Raw genomic sequence first — 16,661 nt, 5'->3', positions numbered from 1 at the left:
TTAGACATGAAAGTAGTAGTGAGACGGGTCGGAGATTGTCAAGATTGGTGGGATCAAGAATGGGGGTGACAAGAGCACGTGAGGCTTTGATTGGACAAGGATTGGTATTGCAGAGAAGTTTTGAAGGAATGTGATCAAACGGGCAGGTGTTAAGGTGAGAAGAGGCCAAAAGTTTTGAGACTTCCTCATCAACGACAGGGACGAAGGAGCACAGGAGAGACTGGGGAGTGTGGAGGTAAGGTGGTGGAAGTCTAGTGGGTTAAGTAGTTATATAGATATATCTACTGGCAGGAGATTCCACAGCATTACTACCCCATGGTGAAGAATTAAATAAAAAGCTTTTGGCAGAGAGCTTAGAATACTCAGTACCTGCACTCAGATAAAACTGTAACTGATAGATAAGCAAGTCTCCTGGTGGGCCTGAGACTCACAGCAAGTGCAAATTTCACCATCATTAGCAACACAGAAATAGCATAAAATATGACCCTTAAACCCTCAAAAATTTGCTCATTTTTAAAATGGACATGGTATTTAGCAGTAAGGCCACAAAAATGGGCATGGTCAACAAAATTTGCTGCACATACAATATTTTTGTCCCTGTTTTCATTTTCCAAATGTTGCGAGGTATGCCATTGATTCCTAATACATAGTTCTTGCACTAAGCTAGAGAAGATCCTTCTGATGGGAATTAGCTTGCCCCTGCAGGAACTGACTATGGCCATGTGTGAAGTCGTTGAATCCTAATACAGATGGTTCTAGGTAAGGATCCTAGACAGGAAGTGAATTAATCTTGCATTTACTGACTAATTTATATCCCAGTATTGGGCTTGACAGGTAGTAGACGAACCGGACCAATGTTATATGTGAGAATATAAAAACTATATCTAAGAATGCACCTGACCGTGTGCATGTTAATGATGACTCTGGCAGGGCAGTATTTTGCTTAACTTGCACAAATATACCAATCAGTTTTCCTTACGAACCCTGTCACGTAATAGCAGAAAAACAAACTTTCTCATTGCACAATGTATAATATATAATGCCTATCCACTACAGGAACTATCTTCTCCAAAACAGGAAAGAGACACTACCGCTCCAGGAAGTCACATGGTAGGGTCACGTGATAATCAGCTACTTTTCTTACTGATAGGGAGCATTATTTGTTTCCGTCCCCTCTGGCCACCCACGAATGACAAAATGCACCTCTCAGTGGTATGCGCATACGCGCTGACGTCACTGCGTCCGCACGCGCAGTGACATACTACAGACTCAACTCGGCACCCATAAACAGCAACTGCGCATGCGCAAATTTGCACGCGTTGTCGCCTATCACATTAATATAAGGATAAAATTTGGGGAGCGCCATTGTTCGAAAGTAACAATGACTAGTAAACGCAAGCGTCAAGAAGATTTTCAGAGGGTAAAACTGAAGGTTGGACGGAAAAAATCGAAAGCTGATCATATTACCGACACCAGTTTTAAGTCAAAATGTATTCATCTGAGCAAGCAACTTAAGGATGGCCAGTCATCTCTTACCAATGAGCGAAAGTTAAACATCACGGTATTGCAACATTTTCTTTATATAAATATTGAGGGTGTGTATGTTGAGTAAGAAAAGGTTATGTATCGATTGTATGCTTGAAAGCTTTTATTTTTGAAGTTAGCTTTTTGTCTACATCATGTGCTTAGATTTCAGTTCGAGATGACTCAAAACGCCTATTTGCAACAGACCTCGTTTAACTTGGTGTTCATTGTTGTTTTTCTATTTATTCGAACTCTACCAGTTGTTAGTCTCAATTCAAGACTTTTGAGGTCCATTTTGTTAAATTATAATAGATTGAAAACGTTGCTGTATCATCTTTAGTACAAATAATGTATGCAGTGAATAATAAGTAGCATCACCTCAAACCGTATGGCTACATTGCCAGCAGCTTACCCTTGCTTGGTTCAAAACTCATTATCTTTAAAAAACAAATGTGGTAAGTGCATCAAAATGCCATCACAGCATTGAATGCTACTCTCATTTATCTGAAGTTGGAGGACAGAAAGCTTTTTATGGCATTCCAAACACCTTGAGACAATCATTTTGACAGAAACCACTGCAGGTTCGAGAAGTGATCTGCCTTCTGCAAACCTGCACAGGTTGGAAGAGTATGGCACATGCAGGAAGAGTATGACACACACCAGCAGTTTAGGGCAGGCTGAGAATGGCATGCATAGGGCAGGCAGAATGTTAGGAGACAGGGAAACCGGTTACTATCCCTCTAAGATGAACAGAACATACTGTACTGTGTACAGTGACACAATAATAGTGGTGACCAGGTGAACAAAGGGGCACTGGCAGTCTGGGGTGTGCTCAAAAAATGCAGGGTCTTAAAGGTGTGATTAATTCCTGGTTTTTCAGGTGTGAACCCATGCAGGTTTTTTACTCTGTGAATCTGAGGTGTGAACAATACAGGGGCCAGTTAATCCCAGTTCTGGTACCTTTTGAAACAAAGGTAAGCAACCAGAATTCAATGGAGGGCCACGCAAGGGGGGAGCCGGGGGCCACCAGTTGGACAGCAATGCCTTAAGTGATCTTCTGGGTCAAGCTGCCCGCGCAGCCGCTCCCATTCTGTGTTGAACTGGAGGAGATAGAAGTACAGACAAGGTTTTCTTTACTTGTGCGGTTCCGAGGCCGCATCTGTCAGTGACTTGAAAAAGGCCCCAAGGGGAGCCGAAACGTTGGACACACATGCTAATAAAGGTGATTTGACTCATGACAAATTATATATATATATATATATATATAATGTTGAAGAGGGTCCAGCACTCCGTTTTTTCAAAAGTCACAAAAATATTTATTATTATTATTGTAACAAGGTTACTTGCCAGTTCTTTGGTGATGGGGAAAAAATAAATATACGTTTATTGAACCGACGTTTCGGTCTCAACAGAAACCCTCATCAAGGTCTCTATGAATTGATAATGGTCTCTGTCATCGCCTCTCCTTTGTGGCATTAGCTGGGTGAAAATGAAAGCATTCATGGTGAAAGTCTAATTGAAGCAAATACAATGCTTTACTGCATCACTGCAAATTTGGACATCGACGCGTTTCGATCCACTGGGGTCCGTCATTATCTTGACTCCAAGCACTTTTTTTTCAAACTAAAATAGCATCAGGTGAGGGGTTTAATTGGTAACGTAATCCAAATGCAGACGCACACCCTGGCCCTCCTGAAGAAAATGGATCCCTGGTGCTCGGCAAAATAGGGTATCGGCAACCCAACAACGATATGGAGCAAAAAGGTTCACTGGCACACAGGTAATGCTGGCAGGGTGGAACCCTTGCTTTAAATTCGTTTTAATGTGGCGTGTACCGTTTCAGGGGATAACCCCTTTATCAAGCATGATGTTTGATAAAGCGGTTATCCCCAAAACATTGCATGCCGCATTAAAATAAATTTAAAGCAAGGGTTCCACCCTGCCAGCATTACCTGGGTTTAATTGGTAACCCAGTGTTTCCCAGCATTCCATGAAGCCTTGAACCATTTTCGGAACCATAAGGATAGATATCCTAAATAGAGATTTCTAATTTTTAAATTTGAATATTCAAATTACCGTAGTCTTTCAGGGAATTTAGCAGGTCAAAACAGGCAAAAAATGGGTTGCTAAAAACATTTGACTTCTAATGAAAATGTTGGTGTTTCAGATTTACCTATTCGAATTTTCAGGTCCCAGTTCTTGAAACTTGTTTTCTATTACACACAGTGGTGAGTTCTAGTTAATAAATTTCGAAAATACAAACGACGACTTGAACATTGTGAAATAACTCTGGAATTTTAATAAATCAGGTTGTGAATTGCAGCCCTTATTTAAGGAACAAAAGAAGGAAATGTTGTGCATGCTGGTTATAGTGCATTCTCTCAAAAAATCTGTGTAAAATGGTTCATACCAGACCTTGTTCAGAACATTGTACTTTGAATAAAATAACAAAGTTGATTGGAGAGGGTAAAACATATAAAGAAGTGCAGAAAATGACAGGCTGCTCCTCTAAAATGGTCTCAAATGCTTTAAAATGCCAACCAAAACCTGGTGGAAGTAAACGGAATGGGTAGAAGAATAGCCAAAATGGCAAAGACTCGATCAATAATCCGCTCTAGTAAGATCAAAGAAGGCGTAAACTTACCTGGATTCGTTTCTACATCAAAATACTTGAAGAGGTCATGTTGCTTTATGCCAAAGAGGAAATTGTCCTTGACAACGACCAGTAAAGACTAACATCTTGGTTCCAGAGCGACGAGTGATGTTATGGAGTGGCCAGCCCGGTCCCCAAGACTTTTGGGGTTACCTCAAAAATGCTGTGTATGACTAAGAACCAAGAAATGCAGACGAATTGTGGAATCTAATAGGTTACAGATGATGGTCGAATCCATGCAACACAGATGTTCAGCAGTTCTCAGAAACAGTGGTTATACAACTAAATATTAGTTCAATGATTCAAATGAAAGTAAAATCTTGAAACATTTTTCAGTTTATACTGTGAATGTTAAATGCGTTTGTAAAGAAAAATTAGCCTTGTGTCCACGCCTACATGAGCTGCTTTGCTTTGACCTCTGCTGTTGCGGAGCCATTCTCCCCCTCCTCTCTCTTCCTTGAATGCCGATAGGACATGCGCAGTAGAGCCTGTTATAAAACACCTCTGTCCTGGCTCCATAATATGTTCATATCTCACCCCTTGTGTCTTCATTCTCTGTTCTCCTTTTTCCCCCTGCGTACTCAGATAACTTCTCTCCTTAATCCCCCCCCCCCCAGCCCTCATAAATTAGACTTCAGCCCTCACATCTCGTAGAATATTTATTTCCGACCTTCCTCCCTCATTCATCAGCCTTTAGGTACAACAAAACTTGCCCTCTCAAGTCCTGAGGATGAATCAACTCTATACTAGCCGTACCTCACAAGTGGGTGGTTGACCTAGGAGAAATGTTGGGTTATCCTCTAAACCAGGGATCCCCAACCTTTTGAACCCGTGAGCAACGTTCAGAAGTAAAAGTAGTTGGGGAGCAACGCTAGCATGAAAAATTTTCTTGGGGTGTCAAATAAGTGCTGTGATTGGCCATTTAGTAGCTCCTATGTGTATTGTCAACCTACATTGAGACTCTTTTTGGCAGTGCACCTGGTTTTTATGCAACTAAAACTTTCCTCAAGCCTGGAATTCAAAAATAAGCACCTGCTTTGAGGCCACTAGGAGCAACATCCAAGGGATTGGAGAGCAACATGTTGCTCACGAGCTACTGGTTGGGGACCACTGCGTCTAAACTATATTACAATTCCACTCTTAACCCCCCCCAATCCCAAAGTTCAACCCTTTTTTTGCATATGACCTTAATCTGTCTCCCATCTGCCTAGTCTCACTTCTTCAGACCCCAAGCCCCACCGATCTGCCTCGGTGGCCGCCCCGATCTGAAATTTATGAATTACTCGCTATTAAACCCAGCCCCGTCAAAGCCCTCTTCAACACGGCTATAAACTGAAAATGGGACAAATAAGATCCATCTTGGTGAATCGGGTAATTACACTGACCGTTGGGTCTAATAAATGGATGTCAGATAAATGATCCAATATATCTTATAGGGGGGGCTCCTTTTGCCTAGAAGATGTATTCAAGCTTAGGCTATTAAAATCATCAGAAATCCTGTCTCTCTGCATGCAGAATTTGTGCAAAAGGCTGTTATTTTGTTAGATTTTTTTTTTTTTTACTGGAATCCGTTATTTGAGTGAGCTCAAATGTGCTGAATCAAGTATTCTTAACCAACATATTTTCATTTTTTTTTTATTGCAGGATCTTCTCTCACAGATGCATCATTACAATGCTGGAATTAAGCACAGTGCTCTTGTTGGTCTTAAAGAACTTCTTACTACCTATCCTTCAATAATCGAATCACATATTTCAAATATAATCAGTGAAATTGGTGCTGTATTTACAGATAAAGACTCGGCTGTTAGAAAAGCTGCTGTTTTTCTCTTACAATATTTGGTTCCAAAAATTACTCCTGATAAAATTGCCCCTTTTTTTCCTCTTGTAAGTGCCCATCTATCCAGTGCAATGACTCATATAATAATGGATATTCAGAAAGACTCATTACAGATATTGGATATTTTTTTAGAAGAGTATCCAGAATTACTTATTGACCGCAGCAACATGTTGTTAAACAATTTTTTGGAGCTTATTTCCCATCAGAAGACCTCCAAGGAATTTAAGAGAAGAGATGAAAAATCTAGTTGGACATTGGCTGTCAGTGTTGACCAAAAGATTATTTCTCAAAACTGGAGATTAAATGTCCTCATTAGGCTGAAAAAGTTTCTTTATGCATTTGCCAGACATGTTGCAAAAAACATCCCTGATGATGAATTTACAGAGACATCAAAAAAAAAGCCTACAAGAGAATCTCAAGATGTATCTTGGATAAAGCATACAAGTAGGAAGCAGTTTATCAACTTATACAAACATTTTGAAGGTTCTTCATTTCAGATGAGGTAATTTTTTAAAAAAATTTAATCTTAAAATTAACATGTAACCATATAACAGCTATCCAAAGAATATATTTAGCAATTAGTGATGTGTGGGCCATCCCAAAACCCATGGGAGGTTCAGCCTGCCATCCACAGGTCCACATCATTTGCGGACCTTACTCTACCCAGCTTCTGTCCCAGGCAGTCTCTATTTATAGGCACATGCCTGCCTGCTCTGCTCCCTTTGTGACATTGTAGATGGGGCAGGCGTGGGTCAGTAAATAGAGGTACCTTGATGAGTTGGGATACTTTCAATTAAGGTTTTACCAAGTAAACTCTATATTGTAATTCTATGTTTGTAACAAGATAACCTAGTTCTAAATACTTTCAATGATTTGTTTAGTGTAAAAATAAAAACTGTGTTAAATATGTGCACACTAAAACTTGTTTTCAATGTAGTTAGTTTGCAAAAAATGTAATCTATAAAGGCTGGACTTACCGAATGGCTAATAGCCAGAACCCTAGTTCCTGCTTTTGCAGCTCTTCTAGAAACCTGAGGGGCCATATGGGTAATAACCATTTGCTATTGAATCTGACCTGCATTCTTAGGATCAAAAGCAAACTTGCTGAACAGTTATGTTCCATGAGGCCTTCTCTTCAAGTCGCTGACTAATAGAGAACTGTAAAACAGGAAGTGGATTCATTTTATATTGAACAGGAAACTGCTTTAAAAAAACATCAAATGTTTTTCTAATGGATTAAAATCTAATTCTAAACTTCTTTCCAGTAATATAAATATGTAAATTGCTTTTTTTTGTAATCTGTTATTTTACATTTTTACATAACAATACATAAATGAGCATAGTATGGAAATAGATTTTTCAATTTTTTTTAACATACAAAAATGTCAGTGGTTTAAATTATTTGTAAATGTAATTACAAATAACACGTATATAACACGGAATCAATCCCCCCACTTCATCTTTCCCGAAATACTGTATCCTCCTCTTCTCTCCACCTCTGTTTCTTGTATTAATATGAAAAAGCTATAAAGAAAACCTTTAAAAAGAACCCTATAGTTGGTGATTCTCAGTTGAGCCAAAAGCTTGGAACTGGTTTTCAAGAAAATGGTTTATAAAATTCTTGCGCCATCTGGGAGAGTGGACACCAGTGTGGCTTAACCCAGGAACATCCCATCTGGCCCAAAACTCTTCCACTGGATGAGGAATTGCAATGATCCCCTGGAAAATTTAATCCAGACCCTTTTCCACTTCATATTCCTATTGACCATCAACAGTGACTGGAGGAGGAGCAGTCTGTTCAGATGAATAGCGATTAAAAGTTGCTGGTTAAACAGGAGACACGGGGAAAACTTTGGTGCATCTCAGGGGAAGTTGGAGTCTGACAGCCACAGAGTTGATCATTTCCAGAATGGAGAAAGAACCAACAAATGTTATGTCCAACTTGGAAGAAGGGACTTTAAGATTAATGTTCCTAGTAGAGACCCCACTTTGACCCCTACATTATACCGGGGATAGGATTTTCTCTGCATGGTCCTTATGAGACAAGGAACTTTTCCAAATTGGCTTTAGTGGAGGACCAAATAGCAAATCTGGGCTGCATGATCATTAGTAGCTGGAACATCTGACGAGAAATTCTAGAGGAAGGCTTAAGAATGTTGACCGTACACTGAGGTGTTCTTGTAAGTCAATTACACCCAAGGAAGCAAATCAGACAAAGGGAGACATGACTTCTCAAAAAACTTTTTTCCAGCGCTTAATTTACATGTTTGCCTTCCCTGTTGGTTTAAGGATGGTAGGCTGAAGAAAATTGCAAAGTAATACCAAAACTTTTACATAGCAAACACCAGAATTGGCATACTATCTGGGAGCCTCTGTTCGAAACTATCTCCACTGGAAAGCGATTCAGGTGGAGAATATATTGGATAAAAAGTTGGGAGAGTTCCACAGCAGAGGGAAGCTTTCGTAGATGAAAAGTGCCATTTTGCTAAAATAGTTAACTCCCCAAATAACTGTATTACCCTGGGAAGGCTACCACTCAAAAATGAAGTGCATAGCTACAGTAAGTGAGTCCAAGGACGAGAGGGAATGGGTAGAGGTTGCAACAGACCACGTGGGTGAGAGTGACTTTATTTGGAAGAGGTACAGGCCACCACAAAGTCTTTAATGTATTTCGGTTGAGTTGGCTACCAAACTAGGCCACTTAACAGGTCCAAAGTCTTTTTTTTTTTTTTGTACCAGGATGCCTGGCTTGCTTGGAACAGTGGGTATGCTGGAGAGTGGAAAGACTTAAGTTAAGGAGGAACATTTTAGCATCCCCAATGGTAGTGTTAGTGGGGGCCGAGGGTTGAAAAGACTGAATCTGGGAGGCAAATTGTGGAAACAGATAAGCAACAATCTTGATAAGAGGGATAATTGGGTTTAAGCCCTCACTGTGATGATCGATCGGGATGAAGCTTCTAGATAGAGCAGGGCTGTCCAACTGGTGGCCCATGACACCCCCCCTTGTTTGGCCCCCCATATGAAAGTCTGCCTGCTGTGTCTGTTTACCATGTGTAAAATTTAATAGGTATCACTACAGAGATTAACTGGCCCCTGCATTGTATAAACCTTAAATTCACACTTTAATTCCCTGTATGGTTAACACATGTAATCCCCCACTGCATTGCTCACACTTGTAAAACCTCTATTGTTCACACCCTACAGTTCACACCTAAATTCCCAGTCTGAAACTGGCCATATTGTTCACCTGTTCACTCATACAAACTGCTGAAGGGGCACCGTCACTGTAACTGTATGTATTACATCTTAGTGTTCCTGATATGTTTCCCTGTCTCCTGCTCTGTTCTGCCTTCCTGATGCTCCCTGTGTGTGCCATACTCGCCTGCCCTGTGTTCCTTGTGTTTTCTGCCTGCCATATGCTCCCTGTGTGTGCCATATTCTGCTTGCCTTTGCAGTTGCAGGGCACTGCATTATATTTTTATTACTTTAAAACAATTTCATTTTTTGATGTTACTGTTCCTTTAAGCCTCAACTTGTTTTGCGCTCAGTAGCGCTTCCAAAGGAGGTCAAGGGGTACTACACCAATACAACACTTTAAATAGCAATCCATTTTGTTCTTAAAGGTGTGCAATTAACTCTTTCCCTATTGAAGATTTTTAATACACATCTTAAATAAATATACATACACAATTATAAAAACAATGATCACTCAAAAACTTATATTTCCCTTTACGTCTTTAAAAAAGGGGCCAATTATATGGCCATATTAAGCCCTTAGAGAAAATTTGTACCAAACTAAAAAATCCAGTGCTCTCCGATCTTCATCTCTCTTTAACAGTGTTATTCACCAATTCTATTTCCTGAAAGCACAAAAAACACAATTATGTTTCTCACAACTACACCCTTAGTAGAACACCTAACAAAATCTTTAATCCTATAGGACTACCCTGTTAAGTAAACTGTTCTCGCCCTCACTTACAATTTCTGCACTTATGATTCCCCACAGAAGCACTAATTGGTTTGTGGTCCCTCCCAATTAAATTTTTGGGAGGGCTTCGGTTTAGAGCATGATTATGATTTTTTTTTTTTTTTTTAAAGTCCTCCATTAAGTATTTTTTTTTCCTGTTTTGAAGGACTTTTGTGATGACGACAGCTCAGGCTGATGAACATAATTTTTCAACTAGAAATTTGAAAGCATTCACTGAGACCATAATTCCATTATTGATTGAATGCTGGATTGAGGAATCACCTGGTACAGTCACTGGAGATTTTTCTGAAAAACTTCTATGTCCATCATCGCATCATCTTTTGCAACAGGTTCTAAGCATTATTTCTTTGCTTTGGAAGCTTTGTGAACTTCAAGATGGACAGCAGAAAATGGTAATAAATCACAATTAAATGTATTCTTTGTAAAAGCAGTGTGAATTTTGTAATATTTTGTATTCATATAATCCAACATGAACATTTAAATGACAGTGGGGCTTATTTTTAAACTTTGGGCAGGGCACAATGGTTTGCACGCTAAATATATTTTCTAAAGCTGCATAAGAGGGGTGTATTTAATGTGCAAACAATTGCATTTCTTTTTCTTACTGTGAATGTGTTTTCTAAATATGGCAATATCCTATGTGTACCATATAATAGCCACAGTTTATAGTTGTTCCTGATCCTAGCACAGAAGTGGCAGGTGGTGGATGGCTACGTTTTATTCTTGATAGAGAGTAAAAGAAAGACAACAAAAATCAGAAGAAGAGTCTGAGAAAAATGGCAAGAGAAACAGGGAGAAAAAAGGAGGCAGATTCAAGCTTCCCATATGAGTGGCAACCTAGTCCCGTAGCTCTCCTGCACATAGCACCAGAATGTGCTAAAAATCCAGTGTGGCCTTTTTCAGAATGAGCTTGACACAGGACGGCTTGTATAATGAGAGGAAAGTACCAAAGGTTAGCAAAGAATTGAATATATGAGTAAGTGCTGGAGTAAGGACAGGGGCATACTTTAGTAGTGGTGAAAGCATTAGATCAAGTGAGCAAGTTCTCGATGAAGAGGACAGGATGAAACTTTGAGACTTCAGACTCGGTTATGAGATCAAAAGAAAATCCACTTTTGTGCTATATTTTCTCCACATTCGCTTTGCCTTTTGTGCACAGGAGAGCAAAAATTGGGTTTGAGAGTTTTTCCAGGGACCGGGATTGCAGGCAAGAAGTGGCAGACAGAACAGAGTTGTAGGTATTTACCAGTCCATCAGAATTAGAGGAAGCACTGAAGGAGAGGCTAGACTGAGAGAATTTTTAATGGAGAGCTGGGGTGGGGGGTTAGCTGGGGTGGGGGGAGTGTGCGAGATACAAAAAGAGATAAGATGGTGATCGTAAAGAGGAAAAGGATCACTGTTAAATTCAGAAAGGTTTTAGGTTTTTAGTAAAGACCAGATCTAGGAAGAGACCTAGATATGATCTTTACTTTGAGTGAAAAAATCCAGTAGCACTCTGGTAGTGTTGCAAAAAATCTTCAGTGATTTATTAGCCCATATACAAACACACAAAGGGCAACGTTTCGGGCCCTACTGGACCCTTTATAAAGCCTGTGATTACCCTCTCGAGACATATATAGGGTTACAGGGGTGTGGTTGCATAATTGTCCTCCCTTCAGTGATTCCATTGGTTAATCAAATTTGTTCATCAATTAACCCCTAGTGAGTTTACAGTCCCAAAATAAGTCCATATTCAGTCTCTTAATGAACCATGATAGAAAAAGTGAATATAACATTAAAAAATACAGATCTTATATTACCTGAGACGCTGTCACGATTTATATTGCACTGGGTACCCAGTCCAATCCTAAAACTCATACCTTTGTGCACATTACGCAACCAGCACTTAGTATTCATTGTAGATCAGTTAATAACCTAGAAAGAAAAGAACAAGACAAAAACATTTTGTGAGTAACATAGACAATATATTAGTAATCAAACATTAAAAACATTGTGTGTATAGTTTCCCCACTTACTTAAAAATGAACATTGCTGGGGTGTAATCTCTATTTGACCCCCGTGGCCATATCGTGTCCAATGTATGTATCCAGCACATTTCGCAATGTTTTAGTTGTAATAACCTGTCTCCTCCCCTTCTTGATATCCCTACTGTGTCAATGACTTGAAATTTTAGTTGACTTACAGTATGTCTAGCCTCATGAAAGTGCTGAGGGACTGGCAATGTTTCCATACTGATCGTGGATTTGTGTTTTGAAATACGATCTTTGGTTTTTTGAGTGGTCTCTCCCACATAAATTAAACCACATGGACATTTCAGTAAGTATATTACATATGTTGAAAAAGTTTTTAATTTTGTATTTACCAGTATGCGGATGGCAAAAGTGATTTCCTTTTATCACTGAATTGTACACAGCCTAGACATGGAAAAGTGCCATATTTGGGACTCTGTAAAAAACTTTGTTTATATTCTTTTTGGGGTCCTATATCTGCCTTTACTAGTTTATCACGTATATTGTTTCCCCTTTTATACGCAATAAGAGTGTGTCAGGCAATTTTGTAATAGGTGCCAATGTTTTTGAACTATATTGGACACATGTCTACTTGCCGTTGTATATTTACTAACGAAGACAGTCCGTTGTCCCTCTTTTTTAGTCTGTGTCCTGTTTTAAGAGTTGATCTTTATCTTTGATTTTGTTCAAGCCTTCCTCTAATATTCTATTGGGATAACCCCTCTGTGAAAAACGTTCCGTCATTTGTGCAAGTCGTGTCATGTCCGTGGAAACTTTGATAGTGTAGTAGGTTGTTTCTATCTGTTTCTTCTCTATATAGATCTGATTTAAGTTTTACACCTTTTCTAGTTAGTCTTACATCAAGAAAATTCAGTGTCTCTGTTCTGGATGTGCCTGTAAATTTCAAGTTCGCTTCTATATAATTGATGTAATCATGAAACAGCTGTAAACTCGTTTGATCACCATCCCATAACATGAATACATCATCAATATAGCGTAGCTATAACAAACGGTGTTTCTGAAACAATGGGTATGAGTAAATACATTTTTCTAACATGAATGCCATATATAGGTTAGCATATGTGGGTGCCACATTGCTACCCATAGCAGTGCCACGCTGCTGCATATAGTAATCATCCCCAAACAGTAAGTAGTTCTGATGTAGAACTATTTCTAATAAATCAAGTAAAAACAATTTTTCAGGTTCGGTGTGAGATGTAGTATTTAAAAAATGGTTAATGGCACTCATACCTGACTCATGGGAAATTGAGGTGTAGAGACTTGTTACATCAAAACTGCACAATAAAATCTTATGTCCGGAAGTGTCAGTCCCTTTGTGATGACTAAATGGTTTGTATCTTTCACATACGATTTCATTGTTTGTGCTATAGGCTGTAGGACTCTATCCAGATAGATGGCTAATGGACTAATAACTGATTCTGTGCCTGCCACTATGGGTCTGCCTGGTGGTTGGTTAGAGCACTCCTAATTATTGCTTTAGTTTATGAGTGGCTGTCTTTGTCCGCTGCTGGAGAGCAAACGAGGTGGTTAGATGGAAAAATCGTGATGGCCAGCACTATCAGGGTTCATTGATATGATAATCGAAGTCACCCAGTGTGGTCTGGGCTGCTTAGGGATCATCATAAACAAAGCTTTTTGAATTCTGCATGGCTGGTAAGTAAGGCGGGGGCTCTGAAACGCACTGAAGTCAATTTGATGCGCAACAATTTTGACACGTGACTATTCTGACGCGCGCCAACATTTTTTGTGATGCGGATTTTCGCGAATTTTCTTTGCTGGTGAGGAAACGCGGAAATTTTCAGTGATTTTGCCCCTGACTAATTTATTCGTCACTAGAAATAAGCAGAGGGGAAAGTGGGAATATGAATAAGGTTAGCCGCATGTAAGGGTTTGAATAGGTTGGGCAATGGCAGATAAGTATATGGCAGGAACTCCCATTAGGAGAGAGATCCCCTGCAACAAGTTTTACCCCTGACTAATTTATTCGTAACTAGAGATAAGAAGAGGTGAAAGTGGGAATATGAATAAGGTTAGACGCATGTAAGGGTTTGAATAGGTTGGGCAATGGCAGATAGGTATATGGCAGGAACTCCCATTAGGAGAGATATTCCCTGCAACAAGTTTTGCCCCTGACTAATTTATTCGTCACTAGAGATAAGAAGAGGTGAAAGTGGGAATATGAATAAGGTTAGCCGCATGTAAGGGTTTGAACAGGTTGGGCAATGGCAGATAGGTATATGGCAGGAACTCCCATTAGGAGAGAGATCCCCTGCAACAAGTAATGGTAGAAGAGAGAGGGAGAGCAGGTGGGAGAAAGATTTGAGCCAAGTGCTAGTTTTTTCAGAAAGCTACTATATATATATATATATATATATGGTATCAGAGCAGCAGTGTGTGGAAGAGCAGAGAGGATAGGAAGGGTAAAGGAAGAAGCTACCTTTGGAAGCACAAAGATGTATGACACCATTACCAGAACTAGTAACATTCTGCCAGTAAGTATTGAATATTAGATCCCAGTTTATTAAACAGGCTCCTGGTTCATCTGTTGTGGCTCCATTGTTGCTCCTCTTTCTAAACTCCTTTTCAGATCACTTGTGAATTTTGGAAGATTTTGAATTTTGGAAGATTCATCCTTCCGCCACTATGCTAAATGATGTCCTAAGATATAGGGGAAATCAGGCTTTGGCAGCTCCTGGGCACAGGAGTTGTAAATGCTATCTACAAGAACAGGCCCCAGGTTATACAGTTAGTGACCTGAACTCATGGTGCTTCTGTTGAAATTGGTGCAATGCAAACAGGTTTAGTCTGACATTAGAGGTGTGAAAGCTTTTCGAAGGGGTATTAAAGGATAAGATACTGGACTTCATTGCAAAACCTAATACTATGAGTTGTGGCAGCATGGTTTTATGCATAATAGATCTTGCCAGACTAATTTAATTTCCTTTTATGAGAAGGTGAGCAGGGACCTCGATTCTGGGAAGGCAATGGATATGATCTACTTAGACTTTGCTAACTAATTTGATACAGTGCCACACAGAAGTTTACTGGTTAAATTAAGGAATGTTGGCCTGGAAATTAGTATTTGTACCTGTATAGAGAACTGGCTAAAAGATAGATTACAAAGAATGGTGGTAAATTTCTAATTTGACCAGAGTTGTAAATGGAATACCAGTGTGTTTGGAGTTTCCTTAACTGAGAAGGATCTACATTTTTTTTGTAGATAAACAAGTTTGTTTATTTTGGGCAGTCATTCTGTGGCCACTACAGCAAATAAAGTATTATCTTGCATAAGAAAGGGCATAAACTCAAGGGATGATATAATTTTGCCTCTTTATAGCTCCCTGGTAAGGCCTCGTCTGGAGTATGCAGCAGTGTGGTTTTGGGCTTTAGTCCAAACATTAGCTGGTTAGTGCAGAGACGTGCAACTAAACTGGTTAGTGGGATGGAAGACTTAAATTATGAGGGTAGACTTTCAAGGTCGGGGTTGTTTTCTTTGGAGAAAAAAAGACGCTTGCAAGGGGACATGATTACATGTTTACATGATTACAGTTTGTGTATGTATGGATGCTGGGTTTCATTTTGAGCGGTTGAACTTTATGGACTGGTCTTTTTTTTTTTTTTCAACCCAATCTAACTCTGCAACTATATGGGTGCTATTAAGCTATGTTTTGCCTAAACGGTTTGCCCAAGTCTAGATTTTCACATGAAGCTCTCTGTGGCACACACAGCTGTGTGCTTGAAGGCTTCTGTTCAGTTTTTATGCAGATGTATTAGCAGTCTCAACTTTCTACAAGGAATCATGAGTGGAGACTTTCAAGTCAGTCCGTAATATGTCTGTGGCCAACTATGCATCCAGAGCACAACAGTGGTCTGGTTTTGTCTGCTTTGCGAGGCATGCTAATTTTATCTGCAACTCAATCCTTTAGACATGATGTTCAAGAAAGAAACACTATACTATCACGGTAAAAAGGCAGAACATACAGTATTCCTTAAAGCAGACCTGTCACCAAGACACAGCTGTATAGTTAAAGTCCTTTTCTAATTAAACATAAAATTCTTTTTTTAATTAAGCCATTCATTGCTGTTGTAAACGCATTAAAAAAAATCCCAGCTGTCAATCAAATATTGCCTGCCCCTCCTCTATGCCTTTGGCATAGGCGCGGGGCAGACAATTACTTTGACTTTCTATTCAGCACTTACTAGATGTCACTGCACTCCCTACATTTCCCCTCTCTCTTTACTATTCAATTGTGTAACCAGTGCACGGGGATGGATATCTGGTCCCCCATTCTGGTGCACAAACAAGATTTTAAGATGATGCAAGGCTTGCCATAATAAGTGTCCACAAAATGGCGCCTGTCTGCTTGCTATAATTATGAGTTCCCAGACCGAAGGAACAATATTTAAATAGTTTATATAATGTAATTAAAGTTTATTTTGCTTGACTAAAATAATTAAATAGTATTTTGCGGGTAGAAGTTCCGGGTGCGGATAAAGACGCGGTTCGGCGGGTCGGGCCATGGTCTTCTCAATAGCGAATTACTCCTTTTTTTCTGATCACGTCTACTTCCAATGATGTCACGTCTGGTTTATAGCGAAAAGAAGAAGAAATCCAGTTAAACCCAAGGA

General features: G+C 39.5%; 1 protein-coding gene across 3 annotated transcripts in view; it reads left to right on the top strand.

Annotated features, from left to right (window-relative positions):
* The first annotated feature begins 1,207 nt into the window (after positions 1 to 1,207).
* The window catches only part of tex10.S (testis expressed 10 S homeolog), an 87,572-nt gene continuing 72,118 nt past the window's right edge, over positions 1,208 to 16,661 (top strand). Inside the window, 4 exon segments of one of the 3 annotated variants that reach the window (NM_001094814.1) lie at positions 1,304 to 1,561; positions 5,822 to 6,374; positions 6,376 to 6,516; positions 10,148 to 10,394. In NM_001094814.1, the coding sequence (NP_001088283.1) occupies positions 1,382 to 1,561; positions 5,822 to 6,374; positions 6,376 to 6,449 (807 nt within the window). In that variant the 5' untranslated portion in view covers positions 1,304 to 1,381 and the 3' untranslated portion in view covers positions 6,450 to 6,516; positions 10,148 to 10,394. 3 annotated transcript variants of the gene reach the window in all.

This window comes from Xenopus laevis, chromosome 6S (genome assembly GCF_017654675.1).
Source record: "Xenopus laevis strain J_2021 chromosome 6S, Xenopus_laevis_v10.1, whole genome shotgun sequence".
NCBI lineage: Eukaryota > Metazoa > Chordata > Amphibia > Anura > Pipidae > Xenopus > Xenopus laevis.
This window is presented reverse-complemented; position numbering and strand designations above follow the sequence as displayed.